At 56.2% G+C, this 27536-nt stretch overlaps 4 protein-coding genes across 7 annotated transcripts; 3 read left to right on the top strand and 1 right to left on the bottom strand.

Annotated features, from left to right (window-relative positions):
• The first annotated feature begins 235 nt into the window (after window positions 1–235).
• Window positions 236–8143, top strand: AP1M2 (adaptor related protein complex 1 subunit mu 2). 4 transcript variants are annotated; one of them, XM_045545784.1, is made up of 13 exons: window positions 283–359; window positions 1325–1392; window positions 1722–1878; window positions 2099–2166; window positions 3530–3660; window positions 3776–3923; window positions 4026–4152; window positions 4610–4758; window positions 4853–4924; window positions 5433–5591; window positions 6388–6513; window positions 7012–7087; window positions 7729–8143. In XM_045545784.1, exons 3-13 carry the CDS (start codon window positions 1758–1760, stop codon window positions 7749–7751), a joined length of 1200 nt encoding a protein of 399 aa, XP_045401740.1. In that variant the 5' UTR covers window positions 283–359; window positions 1325–1392; window positions 1722–1757; the 3' UTR covers window positions 7752–8143. The 4 variants fall into 4 exon arrangements, with proteins under 4 accessions (XP_045401729.1, XP_045401720.1, XP_045401712.1 ...); XM_045545773.1 differs by lacking the exon at window positions 1325–1392 and having other exon boundaries at window positions 236–359; window positions 4616–4758; XM_045545764.1 differs by lacking the exon at window positions 1325–1392 and having other exon boundaries at window positions 236–359.
• A 1276-nt stretch (window positions 8144–9419) lies between these two features.
• CDKN2D (cyclin dependent kinase inhibitor 2D) lies at window positions 9420–11959 on the top strand. Its single transcript, XM_045545743.1, has 3 exons — window positions 9420–9521; window positions 9810–9965; window positions 10997–11959. The coding sequence occupies exons 2-3, from the start codon at window positions 9825–9827 to the stop codon at window positions 11354–11356; spliced, it is 501 nt and encodes a 166-aa protein (XP_045401699.1). The 5' UTR covers window positions 9420–9521; window positions 9810–9824; the 3' UTR covers window positions 11357–11959.
• A 462-nt stretch (window positions 11960–12421) lies between these two features.
• On the top strand, window positions 12422–20967 carry KRI1 (KRI1 homolog). Its single transcript, XM_045545720.1, has 17 exons — window positions 12422–12522; window positions 12644–12717; window positions 13402–13507; window positions 14011–14119; window positions 14499–14681; window positions 14942–15038; window positions 15128–15205; window positions 15480–15622; window positions 16058–16361; window positions 16461–16631; window positions 17189–17264; window positions 17359–17447; window positions 17545–17671; window positions 17758–17888; window positions 18836–18900; window positions 18994–19089; window positions 20034–20967. Exons 1-17 carry the CDS (start codon window positions 12429–12431, stop codon window positions 20371–20373), a joined length of 2283 nt encoding a protein of 760 aa, XP_045401676.1. The 5' UTR covers window positions 12422–12428; the 3' UTR covers window positions 20374–20967.
• Window positions 20626–26173, bottom strand: ATG4D (autophagy related 4D cysteine peptidase). Its single transcript, XM_045545732.1, has 10 exons — window positions 25759–26173; window positions 25205–25288; window positions 24945–25118; window positions 24366–24642; window positions 24229–24293; window positions 23177–23307; window positions 22150–22228; window positions 22004–22080; window positions 21805–21924; window positions 20626–21176 (listed from the first exon to the last, which is right to left on the bottom strand). The coding sequence occupies exons 1-10, from the start codon at window positions 25988–25990 to the stop codon at window positions 20994–20996; spliced, it is 1422 nt and encodes a 473-aa protein (XP_045401688.1). The 5' UTR covers window positions 25991–26173; the 3' UTR covers window positions 20626–20993.
• Window positions 26174–27536: the final 1363 nt, after the last annotated feature.

Raw genomic sequence — 27536 nt, 5'->3', positions numbered from 1 at the left:
ATACATGGATGGATGGGTGGATGGATGAGTGAATGAATGAATAGCTGATTGGTCTGGGGTCTCTGCCCATCAGCATGCCTGAGAAAGTGAGGCAGGTCAACCGTCCCGTCCGAAGCCGCGCCCTTCCCAGCCCGCCCACCACCCCGGCAGTCGTCTTCGCGTCGGCCGACAGCGCTGCTCACCTGGCGGCCTCCCCTTTAAGACGCACACACCTGGCCGCTCACCTGGGCGCGGGCGCTTCCGCAGGAAGAAGGAAGCGGCGCCACCGTCGCCTCCTGGCGCTCCCTCCCCTGCTCCTAGGCCCGCTGGCTGTCACCATGTCCGCCTCGGCGGTCTTCATTCTCGACGTCAAGGGCAAGGTGAGACTGGGCGTGAGGGATTAGGGGACCGACAGGTGAGGCCGCGCTCTGGCGGATCCAGGGGCGCCTCCTCCGCCCAGGCCTGGGAGGCCCCAGAAGGGGGCGTAGGAACACCCCCCTGGCACTCCCCCCCAATCCTTAGGAGTCCTGAGTGGAATCTCACTTCCTGGCTGTGTGCCTGGGGCAGGGGGCTTCACCTCTCTGAGCCTCAGTTTCCTCGTATGTAAAAATGGGAATAACAGAGACTCCCACCCAGTGAGCATGAATACAACTCCATGCGTGTGAACCACTTAGTACAATAGCCCTGCTGCAAGCATTAGGCGTTCAGTAAATTGAAATTATTTCCATCACGGTAAGCATCCATAGTGTTAATATCCAGGGAAGGGACCAGGGCCAGGAGGCCCTAATTCCTCTCTGGGGCTGCCTCCCTGAAGTCCCCTTTATTCGTCTTGTTCTTTAACAGCAATAATAACTGGCGGTGAAAATAATATTTCTGCTAATCATAATAGTCAGAGCCAAGATGTTTGAGGACCTGCTGGGTATGGTGGCTCACACCTGTAATTCTGGCACTTTGGGAGGCCAAGGTGGGAGGATCACTTGAGGCCAGGAGTTCAGGACCAGCCTGGGCAACATAGCAAGACCCAGGCTGAAAAAAATAAATTAAAAATATTAGCCAGGCATGGTGGCATGTACCTGTCGTCCCAGCTACTCTGGGAGGCAGAAGCAGGAGGATCCCTTAAGCCCTGGAGTTGGAGGTTAATGTGAGATATGGTGGCAACACTGCACTCCAGTCTGGGTGACAGAGTGAGACCCTGTCTCTGAAAAAAAAAATGCATATACATATGTATGTGTATATATATGTATATACATATGTATCATTTTTCTTTTGTTTTTCTTTTTTTTTTTCTTTCTTCTTGTTCTTTTTTTCAAATAATCCCAATGGCACCAATTTGGTGCTTATGAAGCCTGGAGCAACAACAGGAATTTTGGAGCCAGGGTGCCTTGGTTGAATTCCTGGTTTCCCAGGAATGTGGTATGTGGTTTATAACAACTTTCCTGTCTGTAAAATGGAGGTGATGATCGCACCTGATAACTTGACCTCACAAGGTTGTGGTGAGAACTAACAAGGTAGAAAACATCTAGTCTTTAGTAGAACACAGCCAGGGGCTCAGCGAGCATCTAGGCACATTAGCTGTTATTATCACTTGCCCATTTTACAGGGGAGGAAACAGGCATGGAGTGGCAGAGCCTTACCCAAGGTGCTCAGCTGGGAAGTAGGGTTCAGAACTGGGCACTCCGATGCCCCAGTGTGGTAGGTTCTGGGATGCTGGCAGTGACTGGATCTTGTGCACCCACCCTCAGCCCTTGATCAGCCGCAACTACAAGGGCGATGTGGCCATGAGTGAGATTGAGCACTTCATGCCTCTGCTCGTGCAGCGGGAAGAGGAAGGCGCCCTGGCCCCCCTGCTGAGCCACGGCAAAGTCCACTTCCTGTGGATCAAACACAGCAACCTCTACTGTATCCACCCAGGCGGGGGCCCTGGATGTCCAGAATGGTGGAAGCTCAGGCCCAGAGAGGGTGGGCTGAGTATAGAATTTGCACAGCACATCCGTGATGGCTAAGGCTGGGAGGCAGGTTGAGACTGGGGTGGTGGCAGGGGACAGGATGGAGGTTCAGGGTCTATACTCTATTTATGTCCCGCCAAATGGCACCTTTTCCTTAACCTCGTTGCCCTTAGTGGTGGCCACCACGCTGAAGAACGCCAACGCCTCGCTGGTGTACTCCTTTCTCTACAAGACGGTGGAGGTAGGTGCTGGCCTTCCATTGGCTGGCTGCTCTGTGTGTCCACCCGTCTTGGCCACCTCCTTCAGCAGCCATCTGTCCTAGGAAACCCTTCCCTGTCCTTCCCCCATCAAAGCCTCATCACTCTGTATCTTAATAGCTGCCTAGGACAACATCTCTCCCTACAGGGCAGGGACCAAAGAGGTCTCAGAGAGTTTTGGTTCCACTGAGCCAGAGGGCTAGTGATTCAATCCCAGCTCCCATGCTTCCTGGCTGTGTGACCGTGAGCAAGTCACTTCTCCTCCCTTTGCCTTTAAACTGGATTATAACAAGTGCTGCCTCAGGGTTGTCGTACAAATTAATCCAACCAATACCCGTAAAGCACCTAGAACAGTGTTCAGTATACAGTAAGTACTCAACAAAGGTTTACTATTGTTAGCATATCACAGATATTATAATAATCACATAATACCAATGTATTGATCACTTATTATATACCATTGTTGATCATTGAGAAAGTGCTCAGTAAATAATTTTTAACATTCGAGAGATATCTATTGATTCACCTTGTCTCTGCCAGGAAAGGGCAGGGGATGTGGCTGTGGACAGGGGACAGGCAAATCCCGGCTCTCTTGGCTCACTGTTAATGGAGGGAATAAGACAATGTACTGCAGTTAAAGGGCATTAAGGAGATTAAACAGCACATTGTGATAACCAGTGACTTGTGTGCTATTCTCACTGGAGAGGAGGGCTTCACCCAAGAGGGGACGTTGGAGCTGAGGCTTGAATGACAAAGAACTCGCTGTGAGGTGAGCTGGGGGGAAAGTGTTGAATGAGTGACAGTTTCTCTGCTGAGGTTATGCCTACTCATTCCCAGGGCCTCTTAACCTGGGGTCCCCAGACTGCCGACAGCCAGTGGATAGAATTCAGGGTATTCAAGAACTTGGCTGTTTCCATATAATGGGGTTCCTTGGCCATGCTGTGTGTTGTATTTTATGCACTTACCTCAGTCTGGGGTGGGTCTGTAAACATCACTAAATACACAGGGATCTGTGCTCCCTGCCACCCCCCACAAATGATTAAAAGCTCTTTTAATGCCTCCTTCCAGAAGTCTCTCCAGATCTCTCTGTCTCTCTTGTGTTTGTTACTGCACCCAACATATTGGATTAGATTGGTACCATTACCTAACCATTACCCCTTTAGACTGTTCCACAAGGGTAGGGACCCTGTCTGCTTTGTTCACGATGACTGTCCCAGCACAGGCATACAGTAGGTGCTCAATAATTGCTTGTCGGATGGGCTGGCTGAATGAGTAGAGACCCAGCCTGTGGTCACAACCATACCAAAACCTATGTGGGTTTCTGTCTCCCCCTGGCCCCCACCCCAGGTATTCTGCGAATACTTCAAGGAACTGGAGGAAGAGAGCATCCGGGACAACTTTGTGATCGTCTATGAGCTGTTGGATGAGCTCATGGACTTCGGCTTCCCCCAGACCACCGACAGCAAGATCCTGCAAGAGTGAGTGGACCCAGGGGCAGCCACAGGCGGGGCGGTGGGTGGAAGGAACTCAAGGAGGGCCAAGGAGGTGTCCCTCCTGGGTCCAGCTGCTTGTCCCCCGCTGCCCTCCTGCCAGGTACATCACGCAGCAGGGCAACAAGCTGGAGACAGGCAAGTCGCGAGTGCCACCCACGGTCACGAACGCTGTGTCTTGGCGCTCCGAGGGCATTAAGTACAAGAAGAACGAGGTCTTCATCGATGTCATAGAGTCTGTCAACCTGCTGGTGAGCCCCCATACCTGCACCCCACCCCCGCCACGCCACGGCCTGAGGGCAGGAGAGGGGGCTCTGTGCATGTTAACCTCTCATGTACACCCACCCACACAGGTCAATGCCAATGGCAGCGTCCTGCTGAGCGAGATCGTGGGCACTATCAAGCTCAAGGTGTTTCTGTCCGGAATGCCCGAGCTACGGCTGGGCCTCAATGACCGCGTGCTCTTCGAGCTCACTGGCCGTAAGCATTTGGTGCGGGCCCCTCTCCCTGGAGCCCCCGGGGGAGCTGGAGACCCCGCCCCCTCTGGTGACCCAGAGAATTGCAGCCGGTTTTGAAATAAGCCCTCGTGTGCCCTCTGCTGGCCAACACTAGTACTGCAGCTGCTTGTTCATGATTGAGCACCTGCTGTGTGCCATGGGCAGATTTAGGCTCTGAGGACGTAGCAGTGAAGAAAAACACAAATATGACATCCTAGTGAGAGAAGGAGACAGAATAACGTTTAAAAGCACGACGGCAAGAGCCAGGTTCCCTAGGTTCGGATCCCAGCTCTGCCCCTGCCAGCTGTTGTTCATCCTCTTTAGGCCTCAGTTTCCTCATCTGTAAAATAGGAGTCGTGGTAGTGGTGGGCAGGGAAGATGGGGAGGGGACAGGGATCTTTTCCTGGCCCCCAGGGTCACTCTGCACTCTGGGCTCTGAGTTTCAGGCAGCAAGAACAAGTCGGTGGAGCTGGAGGATGTTAAATTCCACCAGTGCGTGCGGCTCTCACGCTTTGATAATGACCGCACCATCTCCTTTATCCCTCCTGATGGTGACTTCGAGCTCATGTCCTACCGCCTCAGCACGCAGGTGAGGCAGGGCCAAGCCCCATGCACGTGGCATTCAGTGGGGGCTCAGGGTTGACCCCTGAGTCTCTAAAATCTCCTCCTTCCTCTGTCTGCAGGTCAAACCACTGATCTGGATTGAGTCTGTCATTGAGAAGTTCTCGCACAGCCGCGTGGAAATCATGGTCAAGGTGGGGCCAGGGGGGACACTTATTAACAATGCACGATTTTAGTTGGGCATGGTGGCACATGCCTGTAGTCCCAGCTACCTGGGAGGCTGAGGCAGGAGGATCACTTGAGCCCAGGAATTTGAGGCTGCAGTGAGCTATGATGATGCCACAGCACTCCAGCCTTGGTGACAGAACAAGACCCTGTCTCAATCAATCAACAAATAAATAAAACAAAAAGTAATTGTTTACACATCTGAATCCCTAAAATATCTGAGTTCTGACACCTTCTCAGAGAGGCTTTCCCTGGTCGCTCTATTGATTAATTAATTTTTGCTTGGTTTGTCATTTATTTATGAGGGTCTCACTCTGTTGGCCTGGCTAGAGTGCAGAGGCATCATCATAGCTCAGTGTAACCTCGAGTTCCTGTCCTCAACCGATCTTCCCACCTCGGCCTCCCCAAAGTGCTGAGATTACAGGTGTGAGCCAACGTGAGTGAATTCTTCATGTCCCTTGCTCTCTCCCTTGCCAGGCCAAGGGACAGTTTAAGAAGCAGTCAGTGGCCAATGGCGTGGAGATATCTGTGCCTGTCCCCAGCGATGCTGACTCCCCTCGCTTCAAGACCAGTGTGGGCAGTGCCAAGTATGTGCCGGAGAAAAACGTCGTTATTTGGAGTATTAAATCCTTCCCGGTGAGCACTGGAGACAGGAGGGCGACCTCGGAGTGGGGGCTGGAGTGGTGTGGGCGCTGCCCTAGCTGCATGGGGGCAAGGCGGACAGTAAGTCAGAGACCCATACACAAGTGCACATGGTTATTCTTTGGGAGTGACGAAGGTGGGAGCCATGCCAGTCTATGTCACAGATGGGCAAAGTGAGGCTCCATCATGGGAAGTGGGTTTAAGTGCCTCCCCCCGTGATGGAGTGTGGTGGCGCATGCCTGTAGTCCCAGCTACTTGGGAAGCTAAAGCAGGAGGATCTCTTGAGCCCAGGAGTCTGAGGTTGCTGTGAGCTAGCCTGACACCACAGCGCTCTAGCCCAGGTGACAGAGTGAGACTATGTCTCAAAAAAAAAAAAAAAAAAAAAAGTGCTTCCCCCTTCAATGTCTTAAGGAAACCAACCCTGTGTTCAGATTCCTCACCCTTGCCTTTCTGAGCTGCATGGGCTTGGGAGGCTGTTTGCCCATCTGTGAAATAGGCATGATCATGTTATCCATGTCCTTGGGCTGATGGAGGATTTAGTTTGTCCCTGTCATCTAGTGGGGTGGGGTGGGGGTCACTGGAGCCTGAGAAACATGAGATGATAGACCCTGCCACCGCCACTGATGGGGTTTTGCAGTCAGAAGCTTCTGCTGTGAGTCTAAGCCAAGAGCCTTTACTCTCTTGTCTGTGAAATGGGCTGAGAGCAGAGCTTGCTCTGGGGGCTGCTGTGAGGATGGTTGGGGTGGGTAGGGGGCCCTGTGGTGTGTCTGATGCCCCCATGTGCCCTCAGGGGGGCAAGGAGTACCTGATGCGAGCCCACTTTGGGCTCCCCAGCGTGGAGAAGGAGGAGGAGGAGGGCAGGCCCCCCATCGGGGTCAAGTTTGAGATTCCCTACTTCACCGTCTCTGGGATCCAGGTGAGGGAAGTAGGCAAAGTCTCTTCTCTTTGACCCCTGCAGGTTGCTCTCTCTCTTGTCCCTTGGCTCAAGTCACCTCCATTGCCTGGCCTGTGTCACCACCACTCTGAAGTCTCCCTTCAATGTTGCCTCTTTCTGCTTGCAGCCTGGATCGGTCCCCTCTCCCTCTGGCCTGTGCCACCTCATTGCCCAGTAGCTTGTTCACTTTTTCTCCCTCTCCCATCTGCAAGCCATTCACCATTCCCTTGGGCTGTGCCATCTTGTCCTCCCAAATCCGTGTCACGTCTCCTCTCTTATACTATGCCACCTCTTTCCCCACTGTCCTGGACCACTTCCCCTCCCCCACTCATGCCATGTCACCTCATTACTCCCAGCCTGTGCTGTCTTATTCTCCTAAGTTGTGCCGCATATATTCCCTTGGCCTAAGCCCCTCTTTCTCCCTGGCCCTCATCACCTCAGTCCCGCAAGCCTGGACCACCTCTTCTCACTCCCTTCCAGGTCCGGTACATGAAGATCATTGAGAAAAGCGGTTACCAGGCTCTGCCCTGGGTTCGCTACATCACCCAGAGTGGAGGTAAGGCAGCCAGCTCCCTCGGATGATGGGGTCAAGGAGACGGAATAGGGTGGGGACTTGGGGCTCTGACCACATTCTGGCTCAGAAAACTCAACAGGCCTGGCCCAGGTCTGTTTCTCCTTGTCATGCCACCATGAGCCTTGGTTTGCACATCTTCAAAATGGGTGTAGGGGGCTGGGTGCGGTGGCTCAGGCCTGTAATCCTAACATTTTGGGAGGCTGAGGTGGGAGGATCGCTTAAGGTCAGGAGTTTCAGAGTAGCCTGAGCAAGAGCTGAGGCAGGAGGATGGCTTGAGCCCAGCAGTGTGAGGCTGCAGTGAGCTATTATTGAGCCACCGCACTCCAGCCTGAGGGTGACAAAGCAAGACCCTGTCTCTGAAAAAATTCTTTTAAATTGAAAAATTTTAAAAAATAAAATGAGGGCAGTCACCAACTCTAGAGTGGCCGTGAGGTTTGGACAAGGGTCTGAACACATAGCACCACCATCTGCTGCCTGGAAACCGGCTTGTTGCTATGGTTTCAGTACCTGCGTTCTCCCAAGGTCAGTCATAAGCACTGCGGCAGGGGATGGATTTGGGGGGGCTGTCCCTCTCTCCCCTCCTCCCACTTCTGAGATGCTGCCTGCTCATCATTTCCTTGCAGATTATCAACTTCGTACCAGCTAGAAGCGAGAAGAGGTGGGGGCTTGAATGTGGGGCCTCCTTCCACCAAGGCCCTGCTGCAGATTGCAGAGAGGGAGAGAAGGTGGGGCGTGTGTGTGTCTGTGTGAGGGCAGGTCCCTGACTTAGCAGTTTCTTGCCCCCAGCACCTGCCCCCTTCTCGAGTCTTCCTTTATCTGTAGCCTGGGAGGGATGGTCTCTCTGTCTCCCTCCTCTCTGATTTTATATGAAGAAATCCAAGAGGGGCTTGAAGTCCCCCTCATGAGTGCCTTCTTACAATGACCTGCCTTAAGGGGTGTCGAGGGTCCCTCCTCCTTCACAGCTGCTGAGCCCAGAGGGCCCTGTTGGCCCACTCCTCTGAGTTTTAGGATGTCATTAAAAAGATGAATTACCTGCCATGTATGTGCTTCTTGGCTGGGGACTGGGGCTGCCAGGGACATCCTTGCAGTGCTGGGATGGGAGTGGGCCATACACATCCATTCCTCAGCCCCAGTCATCACTCACTGGGCCAGGGCAGCCACCTCCACCCTGGTCCCCTGTTCCCCCCTTAGCAGACAAAGGGCTCCTGTTAACTTCTAAGTTAGATCACTGCTGAGAACCCTTCTGTGGTTCCTGCCTTGTTAAAGCCAAGTTCTCATGCAGCCCTCGGGGCTGATCTGCACAATGACCCTCCTCCACCTGTCCTCCCTTCCTCTCATCCTCCCTTTCTATACCACAGGAGGCAGGCAGTCACCAGCTCCCACCTGGCTTGCTTTTCCCCGGATATCCACAAGGCTTCCTCCCTGCCCTTCAGGTCCCCAGTCAAATGTCACCTCCTCAGAGAGACCCTGTCTGACCTCCCTATTTCAACGGCTTTCCTTTCCCAAGGGCCTTTGACTTAGCCTGTTTTATCAGCTCCATAGCGTTCGCCATTCTGAAAACATTTAATTGTCTCCCGCGCTAGACCGTAGGTGTCCCACAGCAGGGGCCACCTGGCCCGCTCTCCAGTTGGGCATCTCCACAAGGTGCTCAGACAATCATTGAAGGAAGGCCTCTGGAGCCACCTCTGGCCCACGTGGCAGCTGCAGGGTCAAACTTCCTCCTGGCCAGGGCTGGTTCGGTCGGAGTCAGGAAGGGTGATTCCTTCCTCATCCATCCTATTTCCCCCTTTTCTTTTCTTCATGGTGCTTAACGCTACCTAATATTATTTAATGGCTCGAATGTCCGCTCCCCGGCGCCCAGAACTGTCCCAGAGAGCGGGGAGCGAATGAATGAAACGCAGCGCCCCGCGCATGGTAAGGGCTGATGAACGCTCATCGCGTGGCCGAATGGTGGAACCCCGGCCGGGGTGGCTCCAGCTCTGCCTCCCTGCCTCCCGGGGGCGCCGTGGTCCCAGAACAGCCCGCGCTACCCTACTCCTGACCTTTCTTCCTCGGGTCAGTTAAACCGGCCCTCTTTCCCGCCCGCCCGGCGCGTTTGAAAACCAAAAACCCCGCCATTGCTGGCGGTCCACCGGTCGCCGTGTCCTGGCCAATCAGAAGCGACACCGCCCACGCCATCGCGCAAACCTCCCCAGCGACGCGCAGCCACTGGCTGCGCAGGCCGTGTGGGCGGGGCGCCGCAAGGTCGGGCGCCGGGCAACGCGGCTCGGCTACTTTGTGGCGAGTTTGTAAGAAAACAAATCCGCCGCGTTCGGGGCGGGGCCGCGGGCGCTCTGGCTCCGCCCCCTGGCGGCTGACTCGGCGGCCGCTTCGGCGCAGGCTCAGAGCAGACTCCGCCCGCCAAGGAAGAGGGAGGGTGAGTTGGGGGGAGACCCGGCCCCCAAGGGGCGGGCGCCGGGGTGGGCCCCGCGAGTGGCCGAGGGTTGGGCCCGGGCTCCAAGGCGCTCGCCTGCCGCCGGCTGACAGGGGGAGGAGCCGGCTGGGAGGGCGGGGGTCGCGCTGGAGCCCCAGACTTGGCGAGCGTGGCCGGGAGTCTAGCGCAGGCCGGACGCGCCGCGGCCGAGCCCCGGGAGGGCCGAACGGGGGCAGCGCCGGCTGTCTCCTCCGCACTGACCGGGCTGGGGTGGGGTTGGGGGCTTCGCAGGCCGCCAGTGTCGACATGCTGCTGGAGGAGGTCCGCGCCGGCGACCGGCTGAGCGGGGCTGCGGCCCGGGGCGACGTGCAGGAGGTGCGCCGCCTTCTGCACCGAGAGCTGGTGCACCCCGACGCCCTGAACCGCTTCGGCAAGACGGCGCTGCAGGTGAGGCCCGGCTGGCCCAGGGCAAGGAGGGGGCGGGGGAGCGGGGCGAGTGTGGAGAGACCCCAGACCCCCTTCCCTCTCGTCCCCTGGCTCCGGTGGTGAACCCCTGGGGGCCAGTCCTCCTTCTCCGGGCTGATGTTCCCCAGGGTCCCCTTTGGTAGGTGGGTGATGGGTGAGGTGAGGTTGGGGGGAGGAGAGATCTTTCCATCTTCTCTGGACAATTCCTTGTTCTCCGCATGTGGGGGATTCACTTTCCCTGGGGAGCTTCTTATTAGGTGGATGGGATTTAGCTTCTTTGGATCCCGTTTCCATGGGGACCGCTCAGGTTTCTTGGGGCTTCTGTGGCGAGATCCAATCTCTAGAAAGAGGGATTCATGTCTCCCTTGGGGTCCCCATTTTCTAGGGGGTTCTCTGAGAGGTATCCAGTTACTTGGGGGGGGGGTTCTTCACTCCTAGGGTTGTGCGGATTCTCAGTATGTTGTGGGGGCACAGTGGCGCAATGCTGTCACATTCCATGAGGCCCCTATCCCTGGGGGGCATTTTACAGGGGAATGCCATGTCTTGAGCGTGGCTCAGGTACCCCGAGGAAACATCCCCATTATATAGGAGGCAGCTATTCCATGGAGAGGGGGTATTTCAAATTCCCTGGACATATCCTTGCCCCTGAGGGGACTGCCAAGTTCTTTGGGGGTAGTTCTCAGTCTATGGGGGTCCATTTCCTGGAGGGAGTTTCATATGAGGGTCTTAGGTTCCTGGAATGTTTTCATGGGGGCTATTCTCTGGATTGGGGTCCCATCTTATTCTTAAGGGAGTGACTAGCTTCTTAGGGTCCCTATTTTCAGGAGAACTTGTTCTCTGGGATCTCAAACAGCTCACTGTGGACTTATTTTCCCTGGGCTTCTCCAGTCTCTAAGAGGACCCTTCACCAGCGACCACTATGCCTGGAAGACCTCTCTCTCTTCTCTCTCCAGTGAGCCCCCTTTTTTTATCCCCTCCTTTGGGGACCTCCTGACCCTCTGTCCCCCACACAGGTCATGATGTTTGGCAGCACCACCATCGCTCTGGAGCTGCTGAAGCAAGGTGCCAGCCCCAATGTCCAGGACATCTCTGGTACCAGTCCAGTCCATGACGCAGCCCGTACTGGATTCCTGGACACCCTGAAGGTCCTAGTGGAGCATGGCGCCGATGTCAACGCCCCCGATGGCACTGGGGCACTCCCCATCCATCTGGCGGTGCAGGAGGGCCACACCACTGTGGTCGGCTTTCTGGCAGCTGAATCTGATCTCCATCACAGGGACGCCAGGGGGCTCACACCCCTGGAGCTGGCACGGCAGAGGGGGGCTCAGGACATCATGGACATCCTGCAGGGCCACATGGTGGCCCCTCTGTGACCTGGGGCCACCCTTTCCAGCAGGAGAACCCTGCTGGGTTAAAAAGCAGAAGAGGAGAGAAGAAACACTTTCTCTTCTCGCTCCTCCTCCCGAAGGGGGGAGGAGCACCCGTTTGTGGCTTTATTGGTGTTGATTTATGGGGTGCGTGTGTTTGGGGGACGTCTCACATGTTTTTCTCACCCCTTTCGGTGTGTTGGACAGAGAAGGGCTCCTGCAGGCAACAGCTACCTAAACGGTTCAGTTTCCTCTGCGCCCCAGCCTCCTGGGGCCACAGACAAGACCGATGGGCAGACCTTTTAAAGCCTTAGCCCCATATTAAATGTCATTGTCTCCAGGGCTCCTGGAACCTGGAGACCTGGGCTGGCTGTGCTCAGAGTGACCTGAAACGTGAGCACTGCTTCGGGCATGGGGGTGGGGGGAGTGGTTCCAAATCCATAAGAGGGTAGCATGAGTTCGTTCATATTTTGTTGGAAGCTTGTTCTCCAGTCTCTTGTACAGCGTTTTAAAAGAAATAGATTCTATTTATTATGCTTTATGGAAAAGTTGTTGCGTGTGATAATTTAATGTTTTTACCCATTAAATTAAGACTTGTGCCTGATCATAGCGCGGGTGGCTGCCGATTTTTGAGTCTGGGATGGGAAGTCGCGCCTCCAGGATGGATGTTGGTGGGAATGAGCACGGGGGGATCTGGATCCTGGATGCTGTGGGGGAGGGGAGAGAGTGGCTATTCCCAGGCGCCAGGGTGAGTGAATTGGGTGGGGCAGCGGTTTGCGCTGGCGGAACGGAAGGGAGGCAGGAAACCGCGAGTGGAGAAAGGGCCCCCAGATGTCAGCTGGGTGCCCGGAGCTCCGGGGGTGGGGCGGGTGGGCGGTGGCCGCGGCCTTCCCCGCAGGGGCGTGACGCGTGGGCGGGGACACTGCTTTCGCAAAGTGAAAGGGAACCCGTAAAAGTCAGAGGCGGGGCTATCCTTGGTCCTGTCCCCTTTAAAGCTCTCAGTGGGCGGGACCGGGCTCAGCCCCTCCCACGTCACGGGCGCCCTCCACGCGCCTGCGCAGTGGGGCGCAGAGCCGCCATGCGGGAGCGGCGCGCTGCGTCGCCGCTGCGGGTGAACTCGGCGTTTGCCGCGCGGTACGGCCGCTACCGGGAGCGCGAGGAGCTGCAGCGGTGTGAGTGCGGGGCGCATGCGCGGGGGCGCCGGCACGCGCAGGGCCGTCGGGAAGTGGGGGTTGATCTGGTCCCCCAGGCTGATCTGCTGTGTGTGGGGGGGGTCCCGTCTGTGCCCTACAGTGAAGGATCGCTACTGGGACCGGGAGAGCGGCGGTGACTCCAGCTCCGAGTCTGACTCAAGCGACGAGCGCGTGGTGCGCTTCCCTGTCTCTGTCCCGGACGTGCCGAGGCGTCCAAGTCCCTCACTGCACCCCGACCCCGACGTACAGGGGGCGGCTAACTCCCACCCCCGGGGCGCCCCACGGGAGTGTCCAACCCCCGCCCCCTCCCATCTCTTGAGTGACTGACAGCGCCCTCCAGATCCCCAGGGATGGCCCACAACCCCTACGTTCCTTCCCCTGCCACGGACGCACCTGCCCATCCTGATGTGTGGGGCGACCCCTCAGCCTTCCAGGAGCCGAATCCTCCCTTCCTCATCCTCGAGAATCTAACCACTTTTCCGTGTACTACTTACTCCTTGTGCCACGTGGGGCGCCCAACTTCTTTTCACATCTGCCCTGATGTTCTGCCCTGCCCCACTGTCTTCCACGTGCCCTCCCCACTCATCTGCCCCTTGACAGTCCCTTGTCTTTCCCGGGAAGTACCCTCTCCTTGCCCCCTTTTTCCTCTGCCCATATCCTGTACCGACCTGTGGCCCGCTCCTGCCCACCCCCAAGAGGACAGCTCCTCTTCCTCCTGCTGTATGACCGCCTGCCTTCCTGCAGAGGGATTGCGGATCGCCACACCCTCTCAGCCCACCTGCCCCGGTCCCCAGCACCCACCAGGGCTCTCACTGCCTCCCCTTCTGAAATCGGTCCTCACCCCTCTTCCTGCCCTAGGAATTTGACCCCCAGGAGGAGCATGACTTTTACAGGACACTCTCCTTGTTGAAGAAGAAGGACCCCCTCATTTATCAGAAAGATGCCACCTTCTATCAGAGAACAGGTCTGGGGCTATGCCTCCCTGAGCCTCATCTCTCTCAGTACCTTATGAGTTGTCATGACTATTGAATGAACGATGACACAAGTGCTTAGCGGAGCATCTCAGGTTATTACTTGGTGGTGGAGTTAATAAGGACTGTGTGGTTGGGTGCTGTAGTCCCATCTACTCAGGAGGGTGAGACGGGAAGATCACTTGAGCCCAGGAGTTGGAGGCTGCAGTGAGCTGTGATTGCGCCACCGTGCTCCAGCCTGGGTGACAGAGGGAGACCCTGTCTCAAAAAAAAAAAAAAAGGACCATGTGCTTTGCACCGTTCAGAGTGGAAATTGCTCGTTGAATGATCCCAAAGCCACCAAGTGGTGGCAAGTGTGATACCTCTTCGACTGCTGGGAATTGGTGGATTGGGGGTTTGAAGCCTCTGTCTGACCCAGGGCCTGCCCCGTAAGATTCTCTGCCAAGGCGCGGAGGGGGTTGTGGGTGATGGCAAGCGTCTTCTTGCGGGCTTACAGCATCCTTGTCAGAGAGCGAGGAGGAGCCAGCAGCCTTGGAGAAACGGAAGAAAGTGCGGCCCATGTACTTGAAGGACTATGAGAGGAAGGTTATCCTGGAGAAGGAAGGGTATGGAGAAAGCCCTCACCCCCACCCTCTGGCCCCCAGCCTTCCCAGGACAAGGTTCTTAGGGGGCAGAGGCAGAAAAAACCCAGTGACTTCACAGAATTGAGGGACCCCTTATTTATATTTTTATTTATTTTGTACCCCTGCACACAAGCTGGCATGCAGTGGCATGATCATAGCTCACTGTAACCTCAAATTCCCCGCCTCAGGTGATCCTCCTGCCTCAGCCTCCCAAAGTGCTGGGATTATAGGCTTGAGCCACTGCGCCCGGCTGAGGGAACCCTTCAAAGCAGGGGCCTCAGTGACCCCACAATCCCCCAATCCCATGGGGACAGGTGAGCTGAGAACAGTATGTTCTAAGGACTCCTTCCTTCCCTGGCAGCAAATATATTGACGAGGAGAACTCCGACGCGGAGACTTCTGATCAGAGACTCCAGGTGGATGGGGTGGAGGCCGGGTGTGGGGCTGAGGGGCCCCCAGCTGGCCTGAGGCTCACGTCACTCTCTCCTCTGCAGCAAACCTCGTCTCAGAGTTACATTGAAGAACAGAAACAGCTCAAGGAAGGGTAAGGCTGGGTCGCAGCGAGTGGCCCAATGGATGGGAGTTGAGACTCGGCAGTTAGATGGGCCCGGGTTCAGACTGAGCTCTGTCACTTGCTCTCTCCATGCCTCAGTTTCCTCATCTGTTAAATGGGGCTAATAATGTCCTAGCATTGCTCTGAGCTTGTCGAGAGGGGCACTCAGGGCTTAGTAAACAGGGCTGATCTGGGGGCAGTGGGTGGTGGCCAGCTTGCCTGTCCTGAGTCTCGTTTCATGGCGTGGGCAGCTTCCGGGCGTTCGTGGAGGACAGCGAGGATGAGGACAGCGCTGGGGAGGGTGGCTCCGGGCTGCTGCAGAAACATGCTAAAACCAGGGAGGAGAAGGTGGGTGCTGGGGCCTGGCTGGACTGGTGGGGCAGGGGTGGCGGGTGGCCGGGGGGGTCCCACAGACCCTCAGCGCTGGCCCTCCCCAGGCGCAGGAGGAAGCTGACTACATGGAGTGGCTCAAGGGCCAAAAAGAGCTTCAGAACCCTGAGTCCTTGGAGGAACTGGTGAGTTCTCCCGTGTCCTTGCTCACTGACTAAACTGCCTGTTCTGCCTGCATCCGGGCTCTTTCCAGAAAGTGACCCTTTTGGGGGTGGGTAGCCAAGAGTGCACACTCTGAAGATGAGGTGCGCCCATCCCCGTGCCTCCGCTTTTTTGTCTCTAAAATGGGGATAACTTATCCGCTCCAGAGGCTGGCTGTGTCCACTGGGTGCCCATGCTCGCCCTCCTTCCCCATCCCCCTGCTGTGACCTGGGTCCTGTCACCCCCTCAACCCCCTAGACCCATCTCAAGGAATACTGGAACGACCCAGAGCTGGAAGAGGGGGAGCGATTCCTGCGGGATTATATCCTCAACAAACGCTACGAGGAGGAGGGAGATGAGGACGAGGAGGAGGAGGAGGAGGAGGAGGAGGAGGAGAAAGGGTGAGCCACCGTGTCCCCCAAGGGCCTGGATCTCATGCCTGCTTCCTACAACATTCTCAGCCAGCGCTGGCCCACAAAAGGCACCCTTATGTTTTTCGCACAGATGGTAGCAGAGTTAAAGTTTCCTGTGATGCGGAGCCACACACAAAGTGTGAGCTCTGGAGCCAGATGGCACTGGTTCAAATCCTGGCCCTACTGTTAGACTTCATGCCTCAGTTTCCCTATCTGTAAAATGGAGAGAATGGCAGCACACACCTGCCATAAAGGGTGGTTTCTTTTTTTTTTTTTTTTCTTGTTTACTGAGTTCACTGTAATAGACATAAAGGGTTCTTTGGAGGATGAAATCAGTTCGCACGTCTGGTGCCCAGGCACACAGGAGTGGGGTGCCCGACCTAGCTGGGGTGGCCCCCAGCCTCACCCCATCTTGTTCCCCAGGGTTGCCCCAGTCCAGCTGGCTGTGGACGACTCCTCCGACGAGGGGGAGCTGTTCCTGAAGAAGCAGGAGGACTTTGAGCACAAGTACAACTTCCGCTTCGAGGAGCCTGACTCGGCCTCGGTGGGTGGCAGGGTTTGGGGGGACCCAGCCCCTGGGGGGGCCCCATGTCATCTCAGCTGCCTTTCTGGGCTTCTCTGCTGTCCCCAGGTCAAGACCTACCCACGTAGCATCGCATCCTCCGTGCGCCGCAAGGACGAGCGCAGGAAGGAGAAGAGGGAGGAGACGCGGGAGCGGAAGAAGAGGGTGAGTGTGGGCATGGCCAGCAAGGGAGAACACCTCCCCCGCCCCCCCAGCCTGCCAGGAAAGCCCACACCCGCCCTCCGTGCTGCCCCCACCCCACAGGAGAAAGCAAAGAAGCGGGAGGAGTTGAAGCAGTTGAAGAACTTGAAGGGGAAGGAGATCTTGGCCAAGCTGGAGAAGCTGCGCAAGGTCACAGGCAACGACACGCTGGGCTTCGAGGAGGGGGACCTCGAGGACGACTTTGACCCTGCCCAGCACGACCAGCTCATGCAGGTGCGTCCCTTTGCCCTGGCTCAGCCATGATGCTGAGTCCTCAGAAACGTGGTTCTGGAATCAGGAGCCATTTCCTGACTGTGTGGCCTCAGAGAAGTGGCTTGACCTCTCTGAGCCCCTTTTTCTTTCTGTGCAGTGGATCCACCTATAGCATCTACCTTAGGACTGTCCTAAGGAAAGATTGGGATGTAGCCAATTTCCACGTGAAAGTTTAGTTGGGGCCAAGCACAGTGGCTTCATGCCAGCACTTTGGGAGCCTGAGGTGGGAGGATTGCTTGAGGCCAGGACTTCAAGACCAGCCTGGGCAACATAGTGAGACCCTATCTGTACAAAAATATAAAAATTAGCCAGGCATGGTAGTGCTGCCTGTAGTCCCAGCTACTCGGGAGGCTGAGGCAGGAGGATGGCTTGGGCCCAGGAGTTTGAGGCTGCAGTGAGCTATGATCACTCCACTGCACTCCAGCCTGGATGACAGAGTGAGACCCTGTCCCTAAGGGAAACAAAAAGGTGTGGGGTCGTTGGCATCGTGGGGGCTGAGCTCCCAGGTGTGACTGCAGAAATGCTTCGGGGACGAGTACTACGGCACCGCAGAAAAGGAGAAGCCGCGATTTGAGGAAGAGGAAGGGCTTGAAGGTGAGGCCGGCCAGGCACCAGGCTGTAGGTGGGGACTGGGCCTGTAGCCCAAGGTCCCGCCCTGACCCCACCTGTCTGTCCTTTCTGGAACCAGATGACTGGAACTGGGACACTTGGGACGGGCCACACCAGGATGGAGCCTGGAGCCAGCAGGAGCTGCACTGTGAGGACCCCGACTTCAATGTAGGGACCATGGGTTGGGGGGAATCCCAGGGGACCTCAGAGGGTCCCAGTGGCCCTGAGTGAAGGCTGGCTGGATCTGACCTGCATGTCCTGGCAGATGGACGCCGACTACGATCCCAGCCAGCAGCGGAAGAAGAAGCGTGAGGCCCCCTCGATGGGCAAGAAGAAGCGCAAGTCGCCTTTCGCCGTGGCCGTGGGGCAGGAAAAGCCGGTGTTTGACCCTGGTGAGCCCCGGGTGGGTGGGCTGTGGGTGACCCAGGGTCTTCTCAGGGACTGGCACTCCTTAGCAGCCTGGCTCCGTCCTGTGCAGGGGACAAGACGTTTGAGGAGTACCTGGATGAGTATTACCAGCTGGACTACGAGGACATCATTGATGACCTGCCCTGTCGCTTCAAGTACCGCACCGTGGTGCCCTGCGACTTCGGGCTCAGCACCGAGGAGGTGGGGCCCCGGGGGGAGCAGGGGACACTGGGCGGCACCCTATATGCAAGAGGAGGCAGAGAGCTGTCCCTGAGCCCTGGACTATGTTACACAGAAATACCACAAAACAACAGCCTGTTTCCTAATGACAGTACAGTATTATTACCTGCCTTAAAGGGCTTCTGTGAGGCAGGGGGCTTAAAACAGTGCCCCTGTGAATACCACTTTTAGTTCCATCACAGTATATCAGCACCAGGGTGGCCGTTAAGACTTGAGCAGGCAGTGGCTCATGCCTGTAATCCCAGCACTTTGGGAGACTGAGGTGGGAGGATTGTTTGAGGCCAGGAGTTCTAGACCAGCCTGGGCAACACAGTGAGACCCTGTCTCTATAAAAAATAAAAATAATTAGCTGGGTGTGGTGGTATGTACCTGAACCCTCAGCTACTATGGAGGCTGATGCAGGAGGATCGCTTGAGCCCAGGAGTCCAAGGCTGCAGTGAGCTGTGATCAGGCCACTGTACTCCAGCCTGGGCGACAGAGTAAGACTTCGTCTCTTAAAAAAAAAAACCAAAAAAACAATAGTTCCTACCGCATGGGAATGTGAGCCTTAGCTGCTGGGATTAATAAACTCGGTGGCTGGCAGAGACCTGCTCTGGTCTGAGGTTTTGGGGGATGGCAGCGTACAGGTGAGGACTCCAGGGCCTAGGGGCTCCAACTGGAATCTGAAGTCAGCTGACTTCCTGGCTGCGTGACCTAGGACAAGCATTCCTTCTCTGAGCCTCAGTTTTCTCATCTGGCAACCCCTGCAGAAAACATTAAGGGGCTTCGGCAGTCATTGTGACTTCTCCAGCCATCGTGACATCCCTGCTGGGTGGTCCTGGCATTACCCTGCTTTGACCAATGAGGTGGCTAAGGCTCAGTGTCAGGGCTGCTGAGGAATCACCCTCCTTTCCTAACTTCCCACACAGATCCTCGCTGCTGATGACAAGGAACTGAACCGGTGGTGCTCCCTGAAGAAGACCTGCATGTACAGGTGATGGGGCGGGGCTGGCTGCCCCGAGAGGAGGGGCGAGCGTGGGCACCTCCCAGAGCACCCAGTGATGGGCGTGTCTGCGGGTGCCTGCAGGTCGGAGCAGGAGGAGCTGCAGGACAAGAGGGCATACAGCCAGAAGGCCCAGAACTCCTGGAAAAAGCAGCAGATCTTCAAGTCCCTCTGCCCAGAGTGAGCGTTGCTGGTGGGGGAGGGGAGCCGGGAGCCCACCAGGCCAGGGTTCAGTCTTGCTCTGGCAGCCTCTTGTTATGTGACTTTGTCATGTGACCTTGAGAGTGCTCTCTCTGAGACCAGGGTTCAAATACTGGCTGGGCCATAGCTGTGTGACCTTGGGCAAGTCCCTGCCCCTCTCTGGGCCTATTGCTCACCTATAAGATAAGGTGGAGGCTGAGTTAGTTCTGGTAGAGTGATTAGGTATAGTAAACACCCTTTGGGCATCTGCTGTTATTACGATTGTTATTTCCCAGGCTATAAGGCAAGGGTGACAGAAGCTTATAGAACTGACTTAAAGCTAAATTGAGTTAATTTACATGAGTAGCTGAGTGTAGGCTCAGGCACAAATACCAGAATTATATTATCAGCACCACAATCCAGCCTTTGGATTCAGTAGAAAAGTCATGGCTTTGGGCTGGGTGTGGTGGCTCACGCCTGTAATCCCAGCGCTTTGGGAGGCTGAGGCGGGAGGATTGCTTGAGCCCAGGAGTTTGAGACCAGCCTGGGCAACATAGCGAGACCCCGTCTCTACAAAAAATAGAAAAATTAGCCAGGTGTAGTGGCACATGCCTGTAGTCCCAGCTACTGGTGCTGAGGCAGGAGAATCGCTTAAGCTCAGGAATTCGAGGTTACAATGAGCTATGATCATGCCACTGCACTCCAGCCTGGCAACAGAGTGAGACCCCAAGACCTCTCTCAAGAGAGACCCAAAAAACAAACAAAATTAGCAAAAACAAACAAAAACTCAAAAGAAATACCCTGGCTTTGGCGTTACACCCGGGTTTGAATGCCAGGGAGGCGGCAGTGCTCCTCCTTTCGTCATCTGTAAAATGGGACACTTGTGCCCAGGAACGAGCCTAATCATAACCAGCCTGGGCTGAGTCCTGACTTTTTTCCTCTAGGACAAAGATGCCCACAGAGGCCACAGGGAAGCCACAGAGAGACAAGGCTGTCCCTCGAGAGCAGCTGCCGGTGCCTGATGCGGCCTGCGGGAAGCGGCCCCGGCCCGAGAGCCCCCCAGCACAGGAAGAGGAGGCCCCCATGTCACCCACCCAGAAGCCAGCCCCCCAGAGGCAGAAGAGGGGCAAGAAGGCACGGCTGCTGGGGCCCACGGTGACGCTTGGTGGGCGCGAGTTCAGCCGCCAGAGACTGCAGGCCTTTGGGCTCAATCCCAGACGGCTGCACTTCCGTCAGCTGGGCCGGCAGCAGAGGAAGCAGCAGAGGCCCAAGGGTGGCTCCTGAGTGCCAGGGAGCAGGCAGGGCCCCCGGGCTCCTCCTTGCAGATCAAGCCCTGGCATGGATCCCCTTCCTAGTGCCGAAGACCATCTGCCACTAGAACCTCATGTCTACCTTGGGCAAGCCAGTCAGCCCAGCCCACAGATGCAGAAACTGAGGCCTACTTCACAAACTTACCCAAGTGACTTGGAAACCTCACCTTAAGGCACCTCCTGGACTCCACATCCCCTCAGAATGCTGAGCCCAGCCACAGCCATGTTCAAGTCAAACAGCTTTATTAGACCCCGGTGGCCACAGTTCCCCTGGGACAGGGGCTTCAGGACCAGCCAGAGGCCCAGGCGGTCCAGTGCAAACTACAGTACTTGAGTCAGGCCCTGAGTGGGTGCCCGGGGGTCCACCCTCCCTCTCTTCCCTGCCAGGAGGGCCTGGCTGGTGGGAGGCAGGGGCATGGGCACTGTCCCTGGCTGAATAGCCCCAGCCTAGTGGTCTCCTAGACTCGTTGCAGCTGGGCTTGTTGGGGGCTGAGAACAGGAAATCCCATCACTGCCAGAGTTCAAGTGCCCACACCCGCCTTGACATAAATAAAAAAATAAATAGTGATGCATCTTCCCCCCAATCCCCTCCTTTTATAAAAACACGAAGTCCTCGGAGCTTGGGCGTTTGGCCTTGAGGAGCCGCCCTGAGCGAGGGAGCCGCAGCGTCGGCTGGGAGAGCTGGGAACAGAGGTCATCCAGGCTGTGGTCCTGAGCGTGGCCTTCGGCCAAGGTGAACATGGGGTACCGCTCGGTGGCGGAGGAGGAGCTGAGGACCTGGCGGGAGGAGGCCCAAACACAGGGAACATGCCATGTTAACAGTCCTACTAGGTATACTTAGCACCTACCTCTTCAGGGCAGGCCAGCCAGTCAGTACCTTCCATCACCTGGTCCCTGTGATTGGCTCAGTGGTAAGCATGTGACCTGAGCCAACTAATGAATGACAGACCTGGGATTTTTGCTGGAGTTACTGTAAAATTGGAGTCCCCTTTCCAATGAACTGGAAGGTTGGGTGCCCAGAAGTGCTAGAGACCATCTCTTGCCACCACAGGGTAAAGCCCTGATTGGAGAGCAGAGCCAAGAGACAGTCCCACCACTTGAACCCCTGGATGCAGCTGTCCCCAAAGCACCAATGCCCGCAAGTTTTCAGTTACATGCCCCTTTTTTGGTGCAATCAGTTAGAGCTGGGCTTTTGTAGCTTGTGTGCAGGATAACCTTGATTGAACAGTCAGCCTTGGCATTCCCTCATGTTCTCAGAGGTGGCTGTTATTCACGTCATTTCCCAGACCATGACACTCAGCCTGGAAGCAGCACCCCCATATCTGCTGGACTGGAGGCCTGTGTTCCTCTTTCACCCCCAGCACTGCCCTTGTCCCCCCGCCACCCCTCTGTTCCTCTTGCTCACCCTGGTCAGCTCTGAGCAGAGTGTCTCAAACTCCTTCCTGCCTCCAGCATAGAAGCCCACAGTACAGCTCGGGTCCATCTTGGCGAAGGCCATCTTGCGGGGTGAGGTGCAGTGGAAGGACTGGGGCAGACAGACAAGGGCGGCTCAGAGGCCCTGGCACCCTCCCCACACCCCCACCCACCCTGGGATCCCAGCTCACCTCTAAGGGGAAGTCAGCCTGGCTGACATCCACAGTGGGCTGGCAGTAGTGGGGGTCCAGGTAGAGCAGGAAGTCATCTGCAGGGGGCAGGCGTGAGTGGGGGCAGGGAAAGAAGAGGAGGTGGGGAGGGGTGGGGCAGGGCCTACCTTGGTAGCCGATGAAGTACAGCGAGTGCCGTGGTTTCCCACCCATGATGCCCAGGCACAGCTCCGAACGCAGGAGCTCCTGCAAGGAGAGAGTGGGTGGGAGCTGAGGCCAGTGCTCTCAGGCAACTCAGCAAACGCCCACTATGCAGGAACCCAGACCCAGGGAGGGTAGCAGTGAAGATGACAAAACTCCTGCCCTCATGGAGCTGACATTCTAGTGTGAGAAAGAGCAAGGAACGAGATGAGTAAATGGGTTATCTATCTTGTGTGACATAAGGAGATGACATTATGGAAAAGAATAAAGGAAGGAAGGGGGCTCTGCGATTTTAAATAGGCAAATCAGGAGAGGCCCCTGTTGAGAGATGATCTGAAGAATTACTTTGGATTAGTGTCAGTTTAAAAAAAAAGACCTAAGAGAGCCACCCGAATCTCTGGTTAAAGAGTGTTCCAAGTAGTGGGAACGGCAAGTGCAAAGGCCCTGAGGCAGAAGTGCTCTCAATGCAACAAGGAGGCCCGCTTGGCTGAAGCAGAGTGAGTGAGGAGGAGATGAGGTCTAAGAGGTGGCAGGGACAAAAATGGTGCATGGCCTTGTGGGAGAACTTTCGCTTTTACTCTGAGTGCAGACACATTGGGGTCTTTCCAGCCTCAGCACTTCTCTGGCTCCTCATTTGCATCTTGGTACAAGTGGGGCTTTCCTAAGCTCTGCTGTCACCTGCATCTGCCCTTCATTGTGCTAGCTTTTTCTCTTTCCAGTCCAAGCTGAAATGCCAGCTTGGTTACAGATGCATGGCCTAGCACTCTCTCATCAGAACGTCCACTTCTCCTGGGCACATTTAGAACTTCTGCCTGCTCTGTTAACCTCTGACTCCCCGGCAGCTGGGACAGGGAGTGGCACATAGTAGGTGCTCCCTAATTATTGGCTAAAACGATGACGGGAGGAAGGAGGCATGAACAGCAGCTCTAAGCCAAGCTAAAAAAGCCTGGAGGGCTCTCAGGTGGAGGCGCCCTGGAACATGGCTGAACCTACCTTCACGCAGGGCACATACACGGGGTTGAGAGTCTCGCCACCCAGTCGCATGGGCACCAGGATGACCACAGACTTCCACTCGGCTGCAGGGTCTGGTCTGGCCACCAGGCGTGCCACATCTGCCTTGTACACTGGAGAGACAGGATGGTGCCAGGTCACCTTCTTGCCTACCCTGCAAACCCCAGAGTGTGGCCCTCTTACCCCAGAGGCCCAACCTTGCCCTTGCAACCTCTTATCGGGCAACACTGCCATTGTCAGCAAAGGAGGTCTTTCTGGTGTCCCTAAAATTCCTCCATATGATCCTGGGACCCTCAGCACTGAGCACTGTGCCCTTAAACTGAGCCCATTTCCTGCTCCCAGAGAAGTGGCTTCAACCCTTTTTGGAGACGCAGTTCTCTGAATATCAAACCTTGTCCCCAGACACCTATAATTTTGCAGAAAAATTTATAGGTTTTGTAGATTTCCTGATATTAACCCATGGAGACTCCCATTAATTAAAACCCTTTCTAAACTGACTTTGAGGGTAGTTAGGAATAATAATAATAGCTTATCTTTAGTGAACACTTACTATGTGGCAAGCACTGCTATAAGGGTTTTACTTTTATTACTTTTAATTTATTTTTTTAAGATAGAGTCTCATTCTGTTGCCGGGGCTAGAGTGCCATAGCGTCAGCCTAGCTCACAGCAACCTCCAAATCCTGGGCTCAAGCGATCCTCCTGCCTCAGCCTCCCAAGGAGCTGGGACTACAGGCGTGCGCCACCATGCCCGGCTAATTTTTCTATTTTTAGTAGAGATGGGGTCTCACTCTTGCTCAGTCTGGTCTCAAACTCCTGAGCTCAAGCGACTCTCTCTGACTCCCAGAGTGCTAGGATCACAGGAGTGAGCCACCGTGCCCAGCCTACTTGCATTATTGACTCATTTAATCAACACAACCCTATGAGGCAGAGGAGACCAGATTTTCACAGGTTAGAACTGTTTGTAGAGTAAGACTGAATGGGACAGTGATTGGCTCAGAGTGCGACCCTCATGACCTTGGTTCCCAGCTGCTTACCTGTGCAGTCCTGAGAAACATACACCATGAGGCGGGTGACCTCGGAGCAGCTCTCCACAGCTTTCCTGAGGGCGGGAGGAAGGCCTGAGTTCCTGGGGGTACCCAGAGGCTCCCGTGCTCCCTGCAGCGGTCCTCACCTGAGGATGTGCGCCACCAGCGATGGCCCATACCAGTCACCCGCCTTCTTGCCTGAGCTCTGCCCAAGCTCCACTAGCCGGTGTAGGCTGAAGGGAGCCCGGGGGTGGTCGGCGAACCAGGACACAATCTGCCGGTGCCGGCGTTCCTGCTCCAGTTCAGGGGTGCCCTGGGCCCAGCATGGGGTCATCCAATGGGCAGGCCCATGGTACCGGCTGGGAGAGGCCAAGCCCGACACCTCAGGGGGACCCAGGCCTGTGCCCTCGGCCCATGTCCAGTCTGGTAGGGAGGGAGTACAAAGTCAAACGGTGCTAGTGTGTGTGTAGGGCACAGCTCCCATTTATTCATTCATTGTATGCAACTCTAATGTTCCAGGATCCCATGATTAACTACAATTTGCACAGTCCTGTGACTCTTATTTTATAAACTCTCACTCCCCCCCAAAAATTACTGGACACACAATTCCAATGACACACAATTCCAACATGACGTTGAACTCCGTTTGCAAACAATTCTAACACTGCTGATGTGTGGATGGCCCTGTACTCCTAGGGCACCCCTTCCCCCCCAGCACCACTCACCTCGGGGCAGGAAATGCAGCAGCAAGCCCTGCGCCAGCATCATCTGCCCACTGCGTAACATGCATCCCCAGCCGCAGTCTGAGGTCAGGCAGCCCCCAGGGAGGGGCGGGAAGTCCCTGCGGTATGTGAACCACAGGCGGGACACAAAGTCCCGCTGGAAACGCTGGATGTCACCTACAAGAGCAGCCTGTTACCTAGCTGCCACCAGCGACACTCCCCGAGGGGGCCTCCCCCAACCCTGGTCCTGTTCCCCAGCTCACCCTCGCTCTCGAATCGGTAGCGACGGCCACAGAGGTGGATGCTGGAGATCTTGCTAAAGCTCGTCCGGCTTTTAACTGCCCAACCTGAGGAGACGTGCCCAGAGAGATGAAGCACTTGCTTGACAGCAACAGCGCTTCCATTCCCTCATCTGTGAAATGGGCACGATCCTGGTTCCTATCTGAGGGGTGGCCCTGGGGCATCTGTGCACTATCCCTCTGAGCAGGGAGGTGGGGCCCCTGGCAAGCGCTACATGAGTGTCTACCATCCACTCAAGATAAACTAAGGAAGTTCTAATTATTGTACCCATTTTACAGAGAGGGGGAAAATGGAGGCGCCTGGAAGCAAAGGATCTTGCCCAAGGTCACACGGGGGTATGGGCGGGGTTTGAAAACACTCCCCATTCGACCTGCCCAGGTCCACCCTGGGCCGGGCAGGGCGGAGGACCCACAGGTGACTCACAGGAAGGGAACGTACGATGGAAAAATCAGCAGGAACAGGGTCTGGTTTCCCTTGAACCCTCCCCCTCCCCATGACTTCCAAGCCCCTTCCTCACCGTACTTGACGTTGTTCCAGGCTGTCAGGAACTTGGCTTTGAACTTGTCCACTTCGTCAGGCTCACCGGGGGCGACGCCGGGCGAACCAAGAGCGGGGCCGCTGGCTCCAGAGGGCCCGAGGCCGTTGGGGTCCGGGACTCGGGGGCCCCGCGGCCTGCGGGCCTCGGGCCGGCGCGCGTCCTCCGGGCTCCCGCTCCGGTACTGCGCGGCGGCCGGCGACACCGAGTTCATGGACGCGCCGGGAGGGCAGACCGAGGGCCCGGGTGGGGGCTGTGGCCGCCGCTCCCCAAGGCGCCCCGCGAGCAGAACGCGCGGGGGCCGAGGAGGGCGCTACTCGGTCCCCGGCCCCAGAATCCCGGGCCCCGCGCGGCCCGCAGCAGCCCCCGCCGCCGCCATCTTAGCGGCTCAGGCCCCCGGATCGAGAGGGGGCGTGGCCCGTCCGGACGCCCCGCCCAGGCCCCGCCCCAAGCCAGGGCCCCTGCCCCTATCACCGGGTCGCCGCGCTGGGATCTCAACCCCCGCCGCCAACTTGCGGGTCCCCACGCCCGCCTTATCGCACCACCAGGCGTGCGAGAGCCCCTTTCAGGTCCTTCTCGGAGGCTCCAGAGCCGGGAAGCCCCGCCCCGGGACCGCCCCCACCAAGGTCTCGGGACAGACCGCCTGCCTGGCAGGTGCCCAGGTGTGAGTACGCATTTGCCCGCGCCCGCCCCGTCACCAGAGCGCCACTCTGCGGACTGCAGACCCAGAACCTGCCTTGACCTGGGGCCTAATTGGCCTAATTGGGGCAAGCCACGCCTCTCTGTGCCTCAGTTTCCTCATGTGCAAAACAGAGCTCTAGTACACGCAACAACATAGACGACATTTGATAAGAATTATGCCCAGGGAAAGAATCCAAAACAACAACAAAAAAACATCCTATACTCTCTGGTCCTGTATAGTTGGGTTTAAAAAAAAATTTTTTTTTAGAAACAGCGTCTCGCTCTGTCGCCCAGACTGGAATGCAGTGGCCTGATCATAGCCCACTGCATCCTCGAACTCCTGGGCTCAAGCGATCCTCTTGCCTCTGCCTCCTGAGTAGCTGGGACTACAGGAAACAAATTTAAGTGCATCTAACTCATAATGATGTTGGAAGATGAGCTGGCTTGATCTGTGTAAAGTCCTTAGAGTGCCATTTGAAGGACAGTTAGGGCTTACCTAGAGCCAACCATGAGATGATAATGTAGTGACCCTGTGAGCCAGGGACAGAGTGGCCTCTAGTGGCCAGCCCAAGGGCTCTGTCCTCAGCCCATTGAAAGAAGTCAGATGAGGATTTGGATTAGGGTGTAGACCATGAAGGAGAAAGTGCAAAAGGACAGTCACCTCCCTGACTTCCCTTCTTCTCCTTCTCCTCTCTTCTTCCACTACATCTGCCTCCTTTCTCAAACTTGACAGCTACACTCCTACCGCAGGACCTTTGCACTTGCTCTTTCTGATGTTGCCTGGATGGCTCTTCTCCTCTGCATGGTTCCCTCACCTCCTTCAGGTATTTTATTTATTTATTTACTTTTTAAAGACAGAGTCTTACTCTGTTGCCCAGGCTGGTGCAATCATAGGTTATTGCACCCTCAAACTCCTGGCCTCAAGCGATCCTCCCGCCTCAGCCTCCCAAAGTGCTGGGATTACAGATTTGAGCCACTCACTGTTTGTGGCCCTGATCTTATACATAAAATTTATATGTTTATTACTTGTGTCTCCCCACCTCATGGGTTGAACACACAGGGTGGGGGGGATCTATGTC

The sequence above is a fragment of the Lemur catta genome, chromosome 1, assembly GCF_020740605.2.
Source record: "Lemur catta isolate mLemCat1 chromosome 1, mLemCat1.pri, whole genome shotgun sequence".
NCBI classification, from domain to species: Eukaryota; Metazoa; Chordata; class Mammalia; order Primates; family Lemuridae; genus Lemur; species Lemur catta.
The sequence above is the reverse complement of the archived record's forward strand: the minus strand, read 5'-3'. Positions and strand labels throughout refer to the sequence as shown.